Raw genomic sequence first — 20,827 nt, 5'->3', positions numbered from 1 at the left:
TCGATAAAAAGGAACTCGCATTGTCATTCTAATCCCCAGCGCAGGGGTGACCGAGATCCTCGAAGAACTTTTAAGAAAATTAAAGAGCCCCTGTATTGTCTCTCGTCTCGTCGAGAGGAGAAACGTAGACAACAGCTGTTTAGCATCCCCGATGAAAAAGCTGCCCTGGTAATTATTCAAATTATTTTCAAGAACAGCACCGGGTTTTCTGGCTCGATCACCGCGCGGCGGATGCCTTTATATTCTCCCTCGTCTAACGGGTGTGAACGAAGCGCACTCTAGTCCCCTCGTCAGGAAAAATTCTACAACGGACACTCTGTGCGTGAATTCGTCCAAGTTATCCTTCAGACTGAAATTTTATACAATATTTATCCAGAACTTCCTGGGTTGATTATCAAAATACACCGTTTTACTGTCTCCTACACTCGACGGTAAAATTAAAATTATGCGCGTTGAAGGAAAATAGGAAAAAATTACAGAAAACTTTGAAAAAAATTTCATCATTTTTATAAAATTATGAAATTTCTGTTTAAGCGGTTAGAAACTACTCGTTTTAATAGCTTTTTAATTGCTTAATTTTGGCATTGCGTTAAAAAGGGGAATATATTTTTGGAAAGCATCTGGAAAACTGTCTTTGTACAGTAAAGGGTTAGAAAGTATCGCGTCGAAGACCGTATCTGAATGGAAAGCTAACGAAAGGAAAAAGAAGAAAGCGGGGCGAAATAAAGAGAGAAAAGAAGAAGGGAACCGCAAAAGCAGAGATTAGACGGAAGAAAAACATTTTAGACGTGCACGGATACCATGAAGATGTTACGTGTAGGGTGACTGATGAGTTTTCCGCTCGATTGGATAACGGGTGAAGCCAACACCCGCTCACTTTTGTATCTTTTTCCATCCCTCGCCAATGACGTCGTCCACCGGCGACGTTCGACCTAAATCTCGACCGAGCCTGATGGATTCCTCACTGCATTGCGGTTTTCTGATAAAACGAGCCAGGTGTTCATTGAACGACTACGCTCGCGGAACAGCGATTTTACACCCTGGATACTATGGTAATCCGTAAAATTGAAAGAGCCGAAGAAGAGGAACGAACGCTTTTTCTATCCGCTCTTTGCGCGCTAAGAAACGCCGGTGCATCGGCCATCGGTCAGTTAATCAAAACTATAATTGTGCAATTAAACTTTGAAATTAACATTTTGATAGAATTTTCCATATGCTGCATAACAAATCCGCAATACCGTGTAATTACAAACTATATTTTAGTTTGTCGAATAAAAATTTCACCAGCTTAAATTTGTTAGAAAAGACCAAGCAAGCATTTGTCTTTATACATACATACCTTATACTTGTACTTTTTACAAATGGAAATGACCGAAATCGTCGTATTGGCGAAGAAGCGATGAAATGGTGAATCGTTTTCAAAAGAATCGAAAAGTGAGTTAAGTAAGCTTGAAAATGAAGACTGAACATAAAATGAAGAAAATCGAGACGAGAAACCGGGGAATCAGAAAGGAGGCACTTTAAACACGTCGCCTATCAAGAGCCGAACCATGCTTCCGGCAAAACACAAAGACTGCCTTCATGCCAGGCACCGTCCTCCTCGTCGTCATCCTCACCGTCGTGCTCTTTGACGACGACCAAGTAGTCGAGCCTGGCCACTCTTTAAAGCCACCAAAGCGACTTGTTATCATCACGTTAACACGACGTGTCTGTCTGTTCTACGTTGGTACGCGTAACCGGATTTTTCGCTCAATTAAACGCCCGCGACATTTAACAACTCGATGACCGACCATAGCTGGGTATCGTCAACGTCAAAGCGAGAATATTTGTAGTGCATGTCAATGTTTCGGAACGAACAATAGGGTTGCGCTGAAATTCCGATGAAACCTACGATTAGAACGGCAAATGGAGTGTTCGCTATAATTCAACACCTCTTGCTACCCTCGAATCGAGGGTGACGGGAAACACCCAGGCAAATTGAGCGGAGGGAACGAATTCCACGGAGGGTCATTTGCAGATTTTAAGACGCTAGGATACCGCTTACCTGCGCTCGCCAATCATTTAAACGCGACATCAGAATTTTCTATTAGAACGCACCGAATGAAATCTCTCCGATAACCGAAAATCGCAACACTTTCGAGGGCTGAAACTAGAACAGAAACAATAGAAGCAAAGACAGAAGAAGGGACGAAGGGAAAAGATGAAGGGAGGGATAGGTACGCGGTGGTATCAGGATGAAAAGCAACCCTCGAGGAGACGCGCAGATAGTCAGCGGTCTTAGCGTGTCGCTTAGCACCCTATCTGGCGGGATCTTCTCCCCGGCCCAACCCCGGCTCGACCCCCCGGGGGCTGCGTTTGTCGTGAGCATTACTCACTTTCTAGACGCCTACTTGCGAACCCCATCGTCGCAGCCGTCCCCGAGGCTCACTGACTACATTAGGGGACAAATCTTCCAGAGGTCGGCCCAGCCAGGATCCGACCCAGGAAAGAGAGGGGGGCGCTCTCCGATGTCACCCTCTTGCACGCCGACCGGACACTTTCCTCGACCAGGACGCGTGTACGTGCGCGGACGAGAAGAAGCCCGATAGGCGTGAATCCTTCTCTTGGATTTATGGGCTCGCACTCGCCTACCAGCTTCCCGTAACGCCAACTGGGGCTTCTTTCTCTCGTCTGTGATCAGAGTATTCCACTCGCCTGATTGGCCAACATTGTACAAACAAACGTTTCACCATTTTATATGGGTGCGAATCTCTCTTCGTTTTCTCGCACTCGTCAGATTCGCTTCGATCGAATAATAAGCGAACGAATGTTTTTTTTTAAATATCGTATCGTCGTATCGTCCTTGTCTTCGAAACGAACCTCTTCCTTTTTTTTTTTTTTTTTTTTTTTTTTTTATTTACACCGCAGTTAAATAAATCATACGAGTATTGAGGTATGCATAGAGCGGTCGAGCGATTCTAAAAGCGATCGTAAATACCTGCTTTAGAGCAGCTCTTCCTGGTCGTTCGTTAAAACATAAATCCCCGGGCGGGTTGCATATTCAGTAGCCGTTCCAACAAAAATGACAAGGTAGCTGTATTCTTGTATTTCTTCCCGACGTCATTTTACGAGTCGCCTGGTAAACTCAGCCAAGACTATAACAAGGAACGCGGTGAACGAGGTGAAACTGGTAAAGGATGAAAATTTCAGCGACAAAAATGTTCGAACGATCGACTCAGAAGGGCACTGGTCACGTGGTCGAAATCAACGGTAGCGTAAAATGTTTAAAGGAACAGTTGCGAGATTAACGAGATCCACGTGTCCGGTATTATCGGCACGCACCCAAGACCACTTGTTCGAAGGAGCAACCTGTAGAGGCTGGCATACCGTACCGCTCTACAGAGAACCACCGCGTACGAGGAACGAGGCAGGAATTCAGGGTTAGCCGCGCGGCCAAATATAGATCGGAGTGTATGTGGGAACACGTGTACGCGGCCATAAATATCTCTTTTACGTTTCGTGAGTGCAATAAGAGCGAGCTCTCTGACCGAACTACAGATGCCTCGTGCACAACTGAACGAGATTTACTTCCTTTATTCCCACCCTCTCAAAATAATGATCATTTTCAATTCGATCTAAATACCACCAACCGAAGCCATTTTCTTCATTAACGCTGACGATAATTTAAAGCGTTGCGACGCGATTCTTCCGGAAAGGACAAGTGACAAACGGCTGCATGATTCATTCACGATTTCGTACGTATTCTTTCACGAACGATGAATATTTTTATTCCAGTTTGACTTTCCATTCCCGTGTTTCCGGGTTGCGCTGAAACGGTGTTACGCGCACAAGTATGGAAGAGGAGGCTCCCGTCTCGCGTTTATGCGGGAAAACGCTCGAGCGTTTTATCTATGGCACTTAAACCGTCCCGTTTCGGCTTATAACCAACCGTTGTTCGCTGGACACGATCTACTTACGCAAGTTACATACTGGGCATCCTCGTTCCTACGTCTGACTATTTGACCATTCACTCCATCTACTTATTATACACTTGACCGTGTTTTCGAGTGACAAGAGAATGAAAGTAAAATTTGCTCCCATAAAACCAACGATTCAGGCAACTAAATTTATATATACTATTGATATATCTAAAGATCCTCTAAACAAATCTTAAACAATTACTAGGAATATTTTCAGCAAATAACCTGCCATTCCTTTCGTCCGATCACCCTCTTCCGCTTCATCGAACAAGCTTCCACACAAATCGAGCAATTCAACGAAAATCACCGTTTAATCGTCGGTTCCTTCGAAAAACCGTCAATTTCACGCACGATTCCCCAGCTCTCGCGTGCTTTCCAAGGACCGACAGACGAAATCCGGATATATTCCTACCCGAAAGAAGAATGCAGCAACCCCGTATAACTTATTCACCGTTCAAGGGATGTTTCGATACCGCATGGAAAAGAGGCGAACGCGGTGGTGGAACAGTGGCGGCGCCCATAAATCATGGCATTTTCAGATTTCCTTTTATCAGTGGTACTCCGGCGGTGACCACCGTTGACCCACGCCCATAAATATCCCCATTAATATTAACTTAGGCTCGGTAGGCGAGAATCCGCGAGCCGACCGAAACGAGCCGGCAAAAAATCGGTGCTAGGGGGCGGCGTGGCGGCGGGGCGGTTGAGCGCGGCCGCTCGAGGAACAGGCGAAAAAAAACATCTCGTATGCCGGGAACGAATCTCATATTGGCCGCAGCTGGGAATTGGCCGATCGAAAAATTCATGGTGAACCGAATTTCTAGGACGAGGAAGACCGGGGACAGGGTGTCACCCTCCTGCGGACATCGCCACTCCGGGGGTAGAAAATATTACTTCTAGTTTCTGTTATTCCTCCATATTCAAAGTTGTCGGCTTCAATTGCGATTAAGTATTATTTGCATTCACTAATTTCGTTTCTTTCCAACGCTCACTTTCTCGACCGACGACGAATCGCCGCAAGAAAAGCTCAACACGCAAAACGGAAATGCTGATGCGTGAAATGTAAACGTCGACGGGGACAACGCGAATACGCCCGATTCGGATAATCGTTCGGTTGGGAAGGAAGAAAGCAATCGACCATTTCATCGCCTTCGTCGTCTCACTTTTTTACGGTGCAACAAACTGAATAAAAACGAAGCTGTTTTTCTCAACAAACCTAACCGCATACAATACAAATCTGTAGTACGATAGAATACTATCAAATTTTCTCTCCTCTTTTGAAAGTATGAAACATCTGTTTTATGCGTTAATACTATCAACAATTTGTACATTATAAGAACGAAACTATATTAGAAAATTCTTAAGTAAACGATTGTAAGCATCGAAAATTAAAAAAATTAAATTAAAGACACGCATCATCGGATACCAACAAACTTCGTTCGTCAATACACGCAATGTGAATTGTATAAAGCTCGTGGTTTAAGCGTGTATGTCCATAGCTTGTCCGGCCACGATCATCCAACGCAGCTTATAAATCTACTTATACACTTGTTACTTGTACTGAAAATAGTTAAAATTTTCTTCCAGACAGCCTTCGAAATTTTTCCCCGCACGCAGAAGATGATCGCCGACGCGATATCAGCGGGTGCTATTGACGGCCGGTAAGCGGTACGAGAAAGAGGAATCCCCTCGGCCCGCTTCAATGAATCCCCGGCTCGATTATTTTCAGCTCGAGGCGAACTCGATGATGATGACGATGCCTTTTAAGCCTGCATCGGCTTAATTGATTTATTTCTGAGAGGGTCCAGAAGTCAAGGTACCGGGCAACCCTGCTGATTGGCCGGCGGAGAGGGGCCGCGTCAGATAGGACGATCGGCCGCGAAGGACCTCTTTCGCGTCCGGTACCCTTTCTTCGATCTTATCCTCGAAAGGCTCGACAATTAAGGATAATAATTACGGTGTTCCAGCCACTGATCTCCGGCTACCGGTCTTCCGAGCCGGGAAGAGAAAAAGGTGAAAAACGAATACGCGGACCGCCGACTACAATGTCGACTTAGCGGTAACGAAAAGTGGCCGATTAATAATGGCTCAATTTTCACGGGCGTTGCAATTAGCACGATTTTAGCTACGCTCGAACGTTGTAATTACCCGGAGTGTTTAACTGTGATTCGGTTCGCGACTGCCTCGTAATTGCTGCGATTTTTATTGAAGATCTCCTCCTTTCTGATAAAACGTATGGCTTCCGGTGAATGCTGTTGCATTACAAGAAAATTTATTCGCTAAAATATAGGGATGTATGAGGAAAGAGAAAATTTTCTAGTCATCGAAGATGGATTGCTAAGGGAATAAAATGGCAAAGGAGGAGAGGAATAAAGAGAAATCTTGTGCGCCCGAATTTCTTACGTAGCTCAATTTTCTACTGGGACAGTCACTGAATTTACTAGATTACCAACTAATGTCCCAAATATTCTTTTAGCGTGTTTCTAAGTTTTGAAATTAGTGCATTTATAGAATCGAAGGTTAATGGAAGAAAACTTAATGGCGGTAACGGTGATACAGTATAAAGATTTAATTACAATAACAGTTCACTAAAAAAAAAAAAAAAAAAAAAAAAAAATTATTTTCCTAGAATTCTCAAGGCAACGAAGAACGAGCAGGCAATAAAATTGCACGGCCAAACGCAATTACGTGATCAATGGTGGAGTAAATAGAATTTTACTTTTAATGGTTTACTATAGTCATTTCGTGATCAGTGAATCGCTTGAAAAATTCCTGGCGTAATAAAATGTAGCTTTAAGATGACCTTTCGAGATGATATAAATCCGGAACAGTGGAAAACATTTCGTTTCGATCCTTAACTCCTTTTTTTAATCAACATTGGTATTTACACGGTAATGGTCATTGCTGCTCAAATTCGCTATAAAGAATCACTATAAAGATCACTATAAAGAAACCAGATTAATACATTCCACTTGTGTCTACATATACCGTTCTTCCGAATTGAAATGGAAATTTCAATTAGAACTGCGCCAAATAAGGTGACGTTGAATCCAAATCTACATCTTCGAGATAAAGTCGATCAGCCTATTTCGCAATCGATCCGGTCGCGTGTTTCTTTCGTTTTTTTCAACTACACCGTCGGATCAGAGGCATAAAGGGCGCTGTCGGGTGTATCCAATTTTCTGTTGGCGCACCTCCGAAACCACCGTACAGCGGCCGTTATATTGGAATCTCTGATGAAAAAGAGACGAACGAGAATTGAGAGGCTAGGGGGACAGGAAGGCGTGAGCGTTTAAAAATCGGGGCTAAAAGGCGTAGAAAAACTGGCTATCCAAGTGTGACGAGGAAAGTTTCCATTAAAACTACACATTTTACCAAAAGCAAGAAAAAAAAAAAAAAAAAAAAAAAAAAAAAAAAAGAAAAGGAAAAGAAAAGAAAGGAAAGAAAGACACCCCTTAAAACGTCTATAGTGTACATTAAATGTTTGATAGACAAGTGATACACAAGTTCCCTGTCGAAGACGGAATTATACGTTACTGATTACCAATTAAGGTTCCAATCGATAATCCATCGTGGGTAGAATAAAAAAACGTGGAGGAGGAATTTAGACAAAGTTCGAGTGACCGAAAGAGACTGAAAAGCACACGGCTGAATGAAACGCGCGGTAAGGAGAGGAAGAGAGGAAACAGCTAGGGAAAGAGAAAGAGAAAGGAGCGCGTCCAACGCGGACATTCGTCACACGACATCAAACGCGGCTGCCGCCCGTTGGAGTCTCGACCGACCGACTCTAAAGACTCCGGTCGATCAGCCATGAAGAGAGAGGGCACATAGTGAAGAGGAATCGCAAAAAAATCGGGAAAAATGGATGGAAGGAGGAAACGGCCGGGGCCGACTTTGTAAGCAACTCTGTTGCTCTCTCCTTGTTAGACCAGTGCTCGATTAATTTCTCGCCCCGTCTTTCGGCGGAGGCGCGAGAAATCCCAACCCGGTCTCCGGGCATTGAAATCCGCGTTTCACCAGCTAAATTTTCAATATCATAGTTTGCTTCGCAAACTACAAAGTATTATAGAACACAAACATCTACTCTGAATAGTAGGTGTCTAACGATCGGCATCGCCTGAAAGATAGGACATCAACTGGAAAGAAATGAATGAATCGAGAGCAGGAAGAAATAGTAACCGAGTAGTAAACGAGGCAAGAAACAGGGGAATAAAAAAGCGAGACGAGCATCGATGATCGTTTCACAGCGAATTGTCCAACCCAGACCGAGGGAAGAAATATGAAAATCGAGATCTCGAGATGCAGATAGGTGTGTATTGAACCGCTGTATTGACTCTGTAACCGCGACCTTGAATTATTGCACGAAAGATGACGGGCGGTATTTAATGTATCGAAAGACGTTCCGCGGCTAATTCTGCCGGCGAGTCATCCCAGTCATTCTGTGTTCCAGGATTCTGAACCGGTAGCCACACCACCTTGGCCTCGCTACCGTCGTTGATCGTTCAATACGTGATGGGATGCGCTGGCAACTAGTCGAGTGTCCAGATTGCTGGCCGAGGGCGAATTAAAGCGTCGATTAAAACCGTTTTAAAGGTGGCTTTCAGGAGCGAAATATTACTAAATCTATTTCAAGTTACAAAGATGCAACTTGAACTGCTGAACCATCTAATCGACACTATTTATTATCATTATTGTCAGACTTATCAGAATCTGCCCCAAGTTGGAAATATATATATATATATCATCTTAGATTCCTTTTTTTATCATCTTAGATATAATTATTATTCCATTCATTTTTAATTGTTTATAATAAATCTCGTCGTCTGTCAGTTGTCTAATTTCTCAGGCTGAAATTAATTAGCCGGACAACGGGAATCACGGGCTAACTAAATTTCACATGATTACGCCCGTGGAGACGGGCGTTGAAAACGAGCACGTTTTACGACGGAAGAGTTCGCGAAACAATCCCGCCTTCGCGGCGTAGCTTCTTGCCAATAGATTGGTCCACGGTTATCCGCATAACTGCGAACAATTATCTCTCGGTTACGGATTTTTCAGCCACGTTACAACCCCGATAGCGTGCCGTCGACGTTAAAAGCAGCTAGACGCTCCTTAAAAGGATTTATCACTGTCGTTACATCGACCGTGAGGCCCGATAGCTTGTTCGAACTCGACACTGCCATTCGCTATAATTACAGTCATCCCGCCCCGGAAAATTTGCTAACTTCTTGCTAACCTCTTCGCGTTCCTTCGCCGATCCGCCGATGGAACATTTTTCTAATCGATTTTCGATCTTATAGACACGATGATGGATTTGAATGAACAACTTAAGCATTCTTTTCTCATTTGTTTGAACCCTTAGAAAGGGCTTAGCCCTTCTAAGGGCTAAATACCCTACAAATTTTCTGTTTCCAACAACAGTCGATTTCGATAGGTGAAATTAACGTAACGCATCGCGTATCAACAGAATCTCATTCTTCCCGGCTCGGTCCCGTGGATATATCTTCGAAAATGACTTGACAGATTTCGTCGAGCAGTCCCGAATCGCTCGGGGCTTGAAAAATGCTCGGGAAGCCGGTCTTGCACGGATTTTTATCATTTTTCCCCAGCGGCCAGGTTTCATAGCGTCGAACGAAAAACCATCTTGTGTTCACAGTTTCGATTCTAAATTTAAACCGCGGACTAAATAACACGCGGGCTTCTTTTGATTAGAAACGTTCGCTTCCGGGATCCTAAACGGTCCACTGGCTGCGGTCTTCTCGGAAACCGCCTTCTTTGCCCCATTCCGTCCGTTCTACAGAATTTTCATTTTCGTACGTCGCTCTGGTGTCTAATCGTGTCGCGCACAGAGCAAATTTCACGCGAGAATACCGGATTTGTTTCTTGCCTCCAACACGCCACCACACTTTACGGAACAACCTGCTTCAGCCCTCGCCGTAAAAATCCTGCAAAAAACTGCACACGTTAACTTTTCATTTTGATTCGATTTGATAATCGTACATCTGGACTAATTAGATTTCTTGTCTGTAAAAATGTTTGATCGGAAAAAGTTCGCACAGTATTCATTTTTAATTTTAATTCGAATCATTATTCGCTCGACTAATTAGATTAATTGTTCATTAGACCAATTAAATTCTTTCGCTGCAACCTTCTCAGCTCTTGTTCGATAAATTCGTTCGACACGTTAACTAATAATTTTAAGTCACTTCGCTAGAGAGTTAAACTTCTATCGTACGCAACGTAATAATTGTACCATTTTAATGGCCAGTTAATTGTGTCGGTAACTAATCGTGGCCGATTGTTTTTATACTACTAGCAATCAATGTAAAATGACTTTTCACTAAAATTAATCAGTTAACCGTAGCCATCTCTTCTCAGACCGCGCGCCTATATATGTGCCGCGAAAATTCACAGAGTAATCGATCAGACAGTTTCATTACCAACATTTACTTATGTACTTAACATAAATGTGTCAAAAATTCAAATTGCTGCTGTCGAGTGGTACTAGAAAAAGGCAAAGCATAATACATAATCGGATTTTGCAAGTTAAACAAGCTTTTTATCGAATATTTTCTTTACAACCAAATGCGAATACATTCGTCTAGGATTGTTTGGTGTTCAGCTACTCAAGTTGCACTGTTTGATGCGCACTGATGTACAACTGATTTTTGGGCACTACTCACGAGTTAGCTCTGAGGAAGTTATGGAGTCTTAGTTTAATATTATACTCTAGCATAATATTCACGCTTTTGCGTGTTTTACGCTACATATAACAAATATTATTGTCGCATATGTATAAACTAGTGGTACAGCAACCGATAAGCAATTCGAGCCCGTGCGTACGGGAGTGTACGAATCCATTTCAATTTATTTATACTTTATATTTTGTTCGTTCCATTTCATCTTGATCTCCAAATATTGTAAACATCTTAAAATTCACGTATATATTTTAGTTTTCTAACTAAATTTTAGGCTTACGAAGTATACTCGTCTACTACTAATCGAAGTTAATGTATTACAACATACCGTTGAATCTCGAAAGTTGAACTGTTTCAAATTCGCGGTAATAATTAACCTAAACACAAGAGAAAAGAAAAAAATGTGTTTCTCTGCGGATACCGTCTAATCAACGTCTAAACCAGTTCAGAAAAGAACAGAACAGAACAGAACAGAATTTCCATCTGACAGCGAGTCAGCGGTTAACGGTTTTGATTCTATAGAACGTTAACGCGGACCGGTGAGCTGCTTTCATAAAATCAGTGAACCGTGAACGAAGGAATGTCCAGGAATGCAGGAATTATTCCGGCGGCCTGGCGTCCCAAACGAACTGAATTTTTCTCCCGGTTGAGCGCCGCGACACCGCCGTCCACGTCCGACCGGGCAAAAACCGGGCGCGTCCGCTGAATTTTTCGCTTCCGCTGAATCTTCGATTCTCGTCGCCCTCGCGAACTGACGGATATGCAACCGGGAGAATCCCATCCCTTTTATCCCATCCGAAGGAATCTCACTGCCGACTTTCTTTCGTTTTCACAAGAAATCTTCGAGTCGTCAAGTTTTTGAAGTTTACCGATATATAATATTATACAATTTTTATGATTACCAAGTAATCGGTAGAGTGTACGATGACGATGCAATTAAGCCTGTTTCTCAGTTTTTAATCAAAAATCAAATATTATTATGCTTTCGAATAATTTTTGGGAACTCTGTAATTTTTGTAAAATTGTCCAAGATACCTTGGCAATTTTCTTCGAAGAACGAAATTGTCATCGGTCAATTTGAAGGAATAACGAAGATTTTCAAAGGCAGAATCTTTAGAAGCTAATGTTCCCGTAGTAAGAGGCCAATTAACACTTCTAATCTCGAGAGGTGACATTTGCCGGTAATCCCAACAGACAAAATCGGCGGTACTCCCGTTATCTTGGACCATTGCCGACGTTACTTATCCATTGTCTCAGGCTTAAGGGAAACGGTGGCTAGATCTTAAATCTAAATTGCATCTGTTTGTCACTGTCCGCTGCCCCCCGCGCCACCGACAAACGTATCGTTCTGACAACAATTAGCGCTCGGCAAGAAACGCCAGACGAAAAACTAGCTAATTCACTATATAAATATCGTCACGATTAGTATCGAAATTTTCAATTTCATTTTAACTCGGAAACGTAAATTAATAAATTAATAATCGAGCAATGGTAACTTCAAAGAGTGTGGTTTTCTTTCAACAGATTTCTTTTTCATATTCAATTTTCTATAGCACACTTCGGAAATTAAGGAATCCCTTGTATATAATACAGTTTCGGAGTTGGAAAAATCTTTGCACAACAACTCGTGTTTTGCAGAAGCACAAAGTTGAAATTACACACTTAATTTTAAATATAATTTTTATCATCATAATTTTTCTCTATACTATCCGATCGACAAGGAACGTCCTGTTAAGCAATTATTAAAATCGCGTGCCACGCGATATCAGCTCCCTAACATCACGATCACTCGATGGCTTGACAAACTGGTTTGTCAGAGCTAATCGACGGTGCATTCGCGCGATACATCGGAATCGGAATAGCTGAAATCGAACCGCTAATGCGTTAATCCGGCGTTTCGTTAGGAAAAAGTCTGTCGGCGGTGAAAAAGCTGAAATTGATCACGGTTTGTCCGTGGCGAATGTGGCTGACTAAGCCGCGAGTTATGCCCGGTTTTACACATTTACGTACCGCTACCTATTTATCGAACTTGTCGAGTACGCCCCGCTTCCTCTCCCCCTCTCTTCCTTCATCTAAGCAACATAGAAACTGCCACGATAGTATCTTTCCTAGATTTTTCACCGAGCAATCACGTGAGCCTACCGATCAGTTTCAACAGCGATAATTGATTTCCAACTACCGTTTGCAAAACGTTTGGAAGAATCATGCACCGTGAATTTCTCATTCTAAATTGCCTCGAATAATGATAAGTTGCCAGCTGAATATTCCTCACCTCATATATATATATATATATTCATCTCCATTGCATCGCCATTTAAATACAATTAAAACTAATAATGACACGTGTGACGGTTACTTGGATTCAAAATTATTTCTACAATATTAATTAATCAGTCACCGCTTTGAATTATTTTTGGAAAGTCTCGTGTCCAAGTTTTCGACTGAGTAACGCAACAGTTGTTTGACTGCACCTTCCATTATCCTATCCGGTCATTATCACACATTCACCTTTTCCGTGAAATAAACCAAACGATACAAGTACAATAATTATTATTATGATTCAGAAAATTCAATCCTCGTGGGTGAATAATAAAAGCTGTTAGCCAGACGATCGGTACGAGTCGAATACGAATACAGGAAGTATCAGCGCGAGTTTCGGCTTCCTGGCCTGTCTTCTTGCCAACGAAACACGTTTAGCGAGCGGGCGAACCTCTCGAACGGTCCTGAGGGGTCTTGTCCGGATGATTCCGCGCGCGGAATGCCACGCCACGGGTAACGGGGAGAGCGAGAGAGAGAGAGAGAGAGAGAGAGAGAGAGAGAGAGAGAGAGAGAGAGAGAGAGAGAGAGCGAGAGAGCGAGGGAGCGAGAGAGCGAGGGAGCGAGAGAGAGAGAGAGAGAGAGAGAGAGATGGACTCGCGGTGTGTGTCTTATTATCGGGACATCCGCGGCCAAGGCGAGTGCCGTTAATTGCGTTCAAATTTCACGGATAAAGAAAACCGATGTCAAAAACTGACAAGGACATCCAGCCTGTTGGCGTTTCAAGGACCCTTTCCTCGATTGTTCCCCGATTTTTTCCAAAGTTGAACATGCTCGAGCAACATGGGAAATTCGCCACGCATCGATTATATAACGCACGATAATAACGTGTCGGGTGTGTTACGATATAACAGAATGTTGAGAGATATTTTCTGCAGTTTCGAATAAAACTGAAAACCGTCGTAGAAAGAAAAGTCCATAACTGCGGTAAAAAGCAATAATAAAAGTGCGAGACGCGAAAGAAATGCTGCCGTCTATATTTTTAATGTAACACCGCGCACGGTTTTTCTTTCTCGCCTGACATTTCAGTTTCATTTTTAACCGTAGAACGCAACACTCACGTTTCTTTTTATACAAAGAAAGCAGTGGATAATAATTTTAGAATTATCCTACCTTCAGAGTGAGCAGTGCTCCAGGGAATATACCAAGCGCCGCAAGACTCTGACTGTGATCCGTCAGTTCGTGTTCATCCAGCATTAAATGCTGGTCGTAAGGTCCTGCACCGCAAATCTGCATCGTCTGAAAAGCAAAGCGAAACAATTGGAAATTAGTAATGATACAAGAAGAGTATGAAACGCAATAAAATACTCGTTTTACGATAAAAAGACTTTTACGAAGAAAGACTTGTATAATATATAATATTATAATATAGTAAAATTAATGTTTATTTCTATACTGAGTGGCAAAGGGTACCGCAGACTTTCCACTCCCCCGAATTTCCCGTTACGTTATCGGCCAGGACCCAAACTGTTCCACGTTAATTAGAAAAGATCAGTCTTTCGCGAAGGTAAGAAAATTCCAGGAACGTAGAAAATTCCTGGCGGGCCGCGCACCTACTTCTGCAGGCATTGAACTCGAAAGCGAGCCGCGCGCGAGCACGGGGAAAAGAAACCGAAGGAAAGGACCGCGGGTCTCGAAGTCAAGTCGGAATCGCGGGGCATGCGTCCCGGTAATTGCTTAATTTGTGGAAGCAGCGTCCGAGAAACGGTCCCGCGTTTTACCCTTCGTCCTGGTGCCGGTCAGTTTCTGTTTTACGAGCGAGTAACCAGCGGGACGAGGCGAGAGGGACGGTCTGCACACACGAGACACACCCCGGTTACGCCGTGTTTCGACTATTTGCTTTTTCACTCGAGCTACACGTTTCATTTTCTCGACCCTAGACGAACAATCAGGGAACAATTGAATGGAGGTCTAAATTTTTAGGCCACAACGAATTATTCCCGACTGCGGGACTACTTATAACATATGTAATATTTACTACCCTAGAATATTATTGTATATTAATATTAATAATATTTTCTATTTTTTATCTTTAGCTCATTCAAACTTTATTTCATTAATCATAAATTATTCTAAAGAAAATCATTTGAAATGATTTCTCGCAGGTAGTTAACAATGGTCTCATTGGTCTGATCGAGCTCGCAGTGACCTGGCAAGAACGTCACCCGTGAAATTGATTTTAACCTAAATTCCAAAAATTAGTTCCGATGCACTCGACATGTCGATGAATCATCGATTCACCGAGTTTATTTTATTCTACTAAATCCATTTTCGATTCATTTTACTGCCACAACATTTCGAAATCGACGTTTACACAACGATCGTCATCGGGAACCAACTAGTTTTAAATTTGGAAATTTCAAATGCCGAAACAGCGCGCCATAATATATAATATAATATATATAATTTGCAACCTAAACTCGTTGACGAAGATTGCTATGGCCGACATCTCAAGTGACGAAAGTTACGAGATAATGCCTCGCTAAGATCGTCTACTCGAACGCGAAATGTACTCGAGCGGATCAATGAAGGTGAATTTAACCAGATTGGAAAGTAGAAAGGGTAGAAGCAGGATAATTGCTGGCCAGAGAATTTTTCTCCATTTTCGTCCCGTGTTCAAGATAGATTTGCAATTATTTCATAACTTCTCTAGAATTATTAGAAGGAGAAAAACGTATAAATTTCGACATCTCAACTACGAACACTGTTTCACGCCCCTCTAGTACGAGAGATAACAGTTAAAAAAGTATTTCATTCGAAATCCATGAGTAAATCGATTGTGAACTTGCAATTTTGAGTTAACGAGTAGTTTACACTCAACAACTTCGAGATGATCTCTTGCAAAAATAATATCTTTCAAAGGATTAAATTTATAGAGAATTTCTAAAATAGTCTAAAACAAACTCTTTTTTCCTAACGCTAAACAATGCCTATTCCTCGATGTTCAATGATGAACAAGAAACCAACCAAGCCTGGACGACTCCAGTAGCGACGTGAAAAAAACAGTTGAGACCGATGACATGGAATGTGGTAGAAAGTAATATTTACAGGTGGCAATCGACGTTACGATGATTACGTAAAACGACCAGCGGCCGAAGCTCACCAGCTATTGTCCCGATTTGCTTGCCTGCTCGCGACTTGTCCGCATTCGACCATGAAATTCGTGCATTTTTGCGACAGCCGATGGAAAAAAAAGAATACAAAAAACTAACTATCATTTTTGTCAAACGCGGCCCAAACCGTGAACAAATCGGCACCCTTCGGTCGAACGCGGATACTTTTGTGCTAACGTCTGGTCAATTTCCTTTTCAACCCTTTGCAACCTTATCCTATTTAAAATTATTTCTTCGATAATTCCCATATTATTTTATCATTTTGAATACTTTATTTGTGAAATGAATTTTAAAGAAACGAATAGTTGGTATCGAAACGGCCTTGAAGAAATTTTTTGTTAATTATGATAAAAATAGTATTGCAGCTTTGTTAAAAGTCGAGACGATAGAATACTATATTTCTTAGCAAGAAATAAGAAAATTTTAGAGAAGAAATGTGTATAAAAAATCATTATTCAACACCTTTCCTGCATTTTTCGCCAAGAATCTTCAACACTGCATTATAACATTTTGAAACATTTCCGTGGTCTATACCAAATTTTCCACAGCGAATGCCACAAAAGAAGTTGAACAGCACTTTATTTCCTTCCTTTATTTCTTTTTTTCTGGAGGAGCAAACTGCACGTACAATTTCCGAGTTTGCCTAACGAGTATGGCATAACATAAGTAAAAAATAATCTAAAAATGTCGAATATCACTCAAACTAAGAATATTTACGTGTGAAATCGTTGAAAGTGTGCTGAGAAGTAAATTTTGTATGAGACGAACAACGAATCCATTGACTAGTATAGATTCTTGTAGCTGGAAAACGATTCGAACGCTTCCCGCGAACAGGCGAGATGCGCCGGGTTAAATTTTACAGTTTTACTACTGCCGGCCTGGCAATTATTGCGGTAAAACCGAGGCTGGTTGCTTTGTCCTTTCTACGGAGACGTTTTTGCGTGAAACTATAGAGAAAGATTTGTTAACCCGTTGCTGAGGAGCAGAAGCGATCTCGAATCTCATAGAATGCAATTGGTTATGGCAAAACTTTGAGTAACCGTGATCGAACGTCTCTACAATTTTGTTATTTAAAACACGTATAATCGTTCTATAGTACAAGTGTAATAAATTAGCTGGTGTTTTGAAAAAAAAAAAAAATGGACCATTGGACACGAAAATGAAACTAAGAAAAATAATTAAGTAATTAGAAAATTTATTAATTAAATTAATTAATTAAGTAAAAAATCGAAATTCCAGATCACTTCATATTTAATATACGAATAAATATCTTCTGCCCTTTATTATCAACTATTAAAAAGATGGAGAAAAAATTAATCAAATTTTGTCAGCCGTAAAATTATTAAGATCGAGGAATACTCTCGTCGAGGGTTAAAATATTTGAAGGTACGAAAGTGGTGCAAAGAGTCCATAAAGGCGACCATTGATGATCTCTTCATGGAAAGGTGGCCCTTGATACGCGCAATCAAAACGCAGGGAAAAAAGAATTCGACCAGTGAAACCAGTAAAAGAGAGTGCCACTGAATGAATAAGACAGGACTCGTCACCCATTGATGCATCACAGTGTTTCTTGTGGGCGAATATTAAGATAGATTTAGAAAAAGCTTGGTCAAGTGGTGTAGTAGAGATGGTCGACTGGAAAACACGTTACCGAGAAATCGACGTTACCAATATGGAAAATGGAAAACAAACAAAAGCAAAGAACATATCTGTTTAGATCATGAGCCACTTCGTTGTGAAACTTCCCCTAGGAAAATAATAAAAATAAAAGGAAATAAATTAAAATAAACAAAAGTAAGCAAAGTATAAAAAATTTAAAAAACATACAGAAATTAAATGATGATAAAATCCAAATTAAATAGAAATTAAAATTTCATGTACGAAATACGTAAAATGTGCTAAAATTGTTTGAATTTTCCTCAGGTGCTTGAGGATTAAGAAGTATTATAAATTCCTAAATAATTCGAGAGTAAATATTTTAAAAATTCTATTCTATTTTAAAAATCTTTATACGAAATTACGTACAGACCCATGGTAAAACGGATCCGAGGGACAGAGACAAGGAGAGAGAGACATAGGGAAGGAGTGGGAATTGAACAGCCACCGTTATGGAAGGGTCGAAGTGAAGTGGAGTGGAGAAGTCGCGAGGCCTGTTATTAGCGCGAGGTTTATGCTCTTTCGGATTTTTTGCCGCGTGCCCCCCCCCCCCCCTCCCGGGAGGGGTGGAGGGTGGGGGGAGGAGATGGAGATGGCCACAGCCTCGCAATATAAATACGCTTAATAGTTTAAGCACACTGTTGGGACTCGGGCATATGCTAACCAGTCATAACTATGGCTTTACTACTTTCGTTCAGTGAACGGACCAGCGAAGAGGCTGTTCACAGGGTGTCCGATTTTAGGAGAGACTTTTTCCTCGCTGAACGGGCCCGTGTAAATTCATTTTATTGTCACGCGATCCCTCTCATTGTTGACAACTGCGACCATTGTCAACAATCTCGAACATGAAATCTAAATTAATATGGTGAGTCATAGTGATACATTGTAGGCAAAAAGTTGCCATTTTTTATTGTTCGTGTTCTCCTAATTCATACACACGCATACTTCGCTGTCATTCTCAGATAACACACAGCCGATTCTCGTGTAACTTTATGAAATCACTTCTTTTGGTAGCTAAGATTAGTTTGGACCTGTTACACGCATTACTTAAACGAATGTGTACATGAAGACGACGTTCGTTAACACGACACGTACTAGATGTGCTTACCGATTAATACAATAGAAGCAATAACAAATAGTGTATTATTATACTTTGATATATGCATAGATTTTATTACTGAAAAGTACCTTTTTCTCAGTAGATACGCTACATACTCCGCAAATCGAACAATAAATAACAATTTTATATCATAATAACGATACTATATAGCATACTATTGTTTCAAATCTATTACATATTCCATCCGTTACGATCGAGAGTTTATTTCCAATAATTGTGCACTCAAGAGTTGAAATCTATATAGATAGTAAAAATTGAAAATATGGAATCCACTTACCATTAATTTCAACTCCTTTAAGGTGATCTCCGAAGAAACTTTCAGCTCGTGGGATCCCTTCAAGTTCCGTCTAGTCCTCGACGGCCTCGCGTTTTCCATTTTCGGTCTCTTCGCAGCCACCTGTAAATAAATTAAAAAATCCACTCTTAAATCCGTCGTAGACGTAACCGAGCGTTCATTTTTAACTCTTAATGCGCGTTGACATCACTCGCAAGCTGGAAAAAAGAAGAAGAAAAAGAAAAAGAAAAAGAAGAAGAAGAAGAAGAAGAAGAAGAAGAAAAAGAAGAAGAAGAAGAAGAAAACAAAGACGTGTATAAGAGACCAGGAGAAGAAACAGGTGGCTTTAAGGTCGCCCTGTAGAAACGTAATGACGATTATTATGGTGAAATGAATGAGATGAGGCCAATCTCCTTATCGACCTACATCAATCTGAACCAGGGTGGTGGACCGGTTCCGAGACACCTCGGTGACTCGGCATGTCAGCCCATTAACAAAAATCCTCTCGTCGCTCGGTCGTAGACGCTCGAGATTCGCTTTGTCGAATCGATATCCGAGTGTCTATCGGACTCTATCCCCGCGGTTTTATACGCTGCTCACCTCAGATTCGTTGTCCGTCTTCGTGTCCTCGTTGTCCTCCACGCATTTTATATAGATCGTCGCCCGCTCGTACTTGAGGCTTTCGAGGCGTTCTTGCTCCATTCTCGCTAGCATGCACGCCGCGCATAGAGCTACAACAAATGGCAACCGCGATCATCTTATTATTTAAACCGATTGCAGTGCAGTAACTGAGTCGCTCGCGAGTCAAAGTGACTGGATCCAAGTTTTCAATTTTTCCTTTTATTTTATTTTACTGCGTCAAACTATTTTAATTCGATTTTCTGTAGTTCTTATTTTGTTTAGCTAATCACTTTAACAAATGTGCAAATCAATTTTATATAAATCAAGATTATACAATATCCCTCTATTCAGTTTTCAAAACATTGATACTAATGTGGCAATTAAATGAAAGAACGATTAAGTAAAAATTGATTAAATATCCCTTAGGGAGGGAGCGAGCTCTTACTCGCACCAGTAACTGTGACCAACAATTCCACAGAGCAGAGCCGATGCCCAAAAACTGTTTTCCACACTTAAGCGTATCAAGCACTGGCGAAGCGGTCGCGCCGCGGCCAATTTCAAGATTCCTCTAACACCCTTTACCCGTAGCTACCCTTCGTTAACACCATCCGGGGGAGGGGGGAGGGGGGGAGGGGTAGATTACATCGACACCCCCTCGAGCGTCCAAGTTAGAAAGTCACAGACGAACCAGGCGTCGAAGGAAGGGCCTGCAGATGAGGAGTAAAGGGTGCCGGGGGTGGCGGAGGGTAGCGGAGGGTGGCGCACGGCGGGCGTTTTGACGACGACGCCGGTTCTCGGTGGGCTCTTATCCCGTGTATAATAGATTGCTTACGGTCGGCGAGATTAATACAGTAATTAATAATATACGGTGACCAGAGCCGCGTAAGAAGCGGCCATTGTTGCTGGCCGGACAGCGCAAAAACCAGGCAGGAACAGCTCTCCTATCCGAGCGGCTTTCAGGAGCGTTACGTCATGTTCAGACAGTTTTCCGCTAAAGGGGCCGCCGAGCAACCCCCGGAGGAACGCCCTGACCCCGAATGAATTCGAATGTCCACCACCCTCCAACCACCGTG

General features: G+C 41.9%; 1 protein-coding gene across 1 annotated transcript in view; it reads right to left on the bottom strand.

Moving 5' to 3' along the window:
• The window catches only part of LOC143423792 (ubiquitin carboxyl-terminal hydrolase 48), a 62,303-nt gene that overhangs the window by 11,137 nt on the left and 30,339 nt on the right, over nucleotides 1-20,827 (bottom strand). The window contains exons 14-16 of the mRNA XM_076895360.1: nucleotides 19,734-19,864; nucleotides 19,137-19,256; nucleotides 14,084-14,209 (exon numbers count right to left, since the gene is read on the bottom strand). Coding sequence (XP_076751475.1) covers nucleotides 14,084-14,209; nucleotides 19,137-19,256; nucleotides 19,734-19,864 — 377 coding nt within the window. The remainder of the gene's footprint in view (nucleotides 1-14,083; nucleotides 14,210-19,136; nucleotides 19,257-19,733; nucleotides 19,865-20,827) is intronic.

The sequence above is a fragment of the Xylocopa sonorina genome, chromosome 5 (assembly GCF_050948175.1).
Source record: "Xylocopa sonorina isolate GNS202 chromosome 5, iyXylSono1_principal, whole genome shotgun sequence".
In the NCBI taxonomy this organism is placed as follows: domain Eukaryota; kingdom Metazoa; phylum Arthropoda; class Insecta; order Hymenoptera; family Apidae; genus Xylocopa; species Xylocopa sonorina.
Note: the sequence above shows the minus strand (reverse complement) of the source record. Positions and strands in the feature narration are given on the sequence as shown.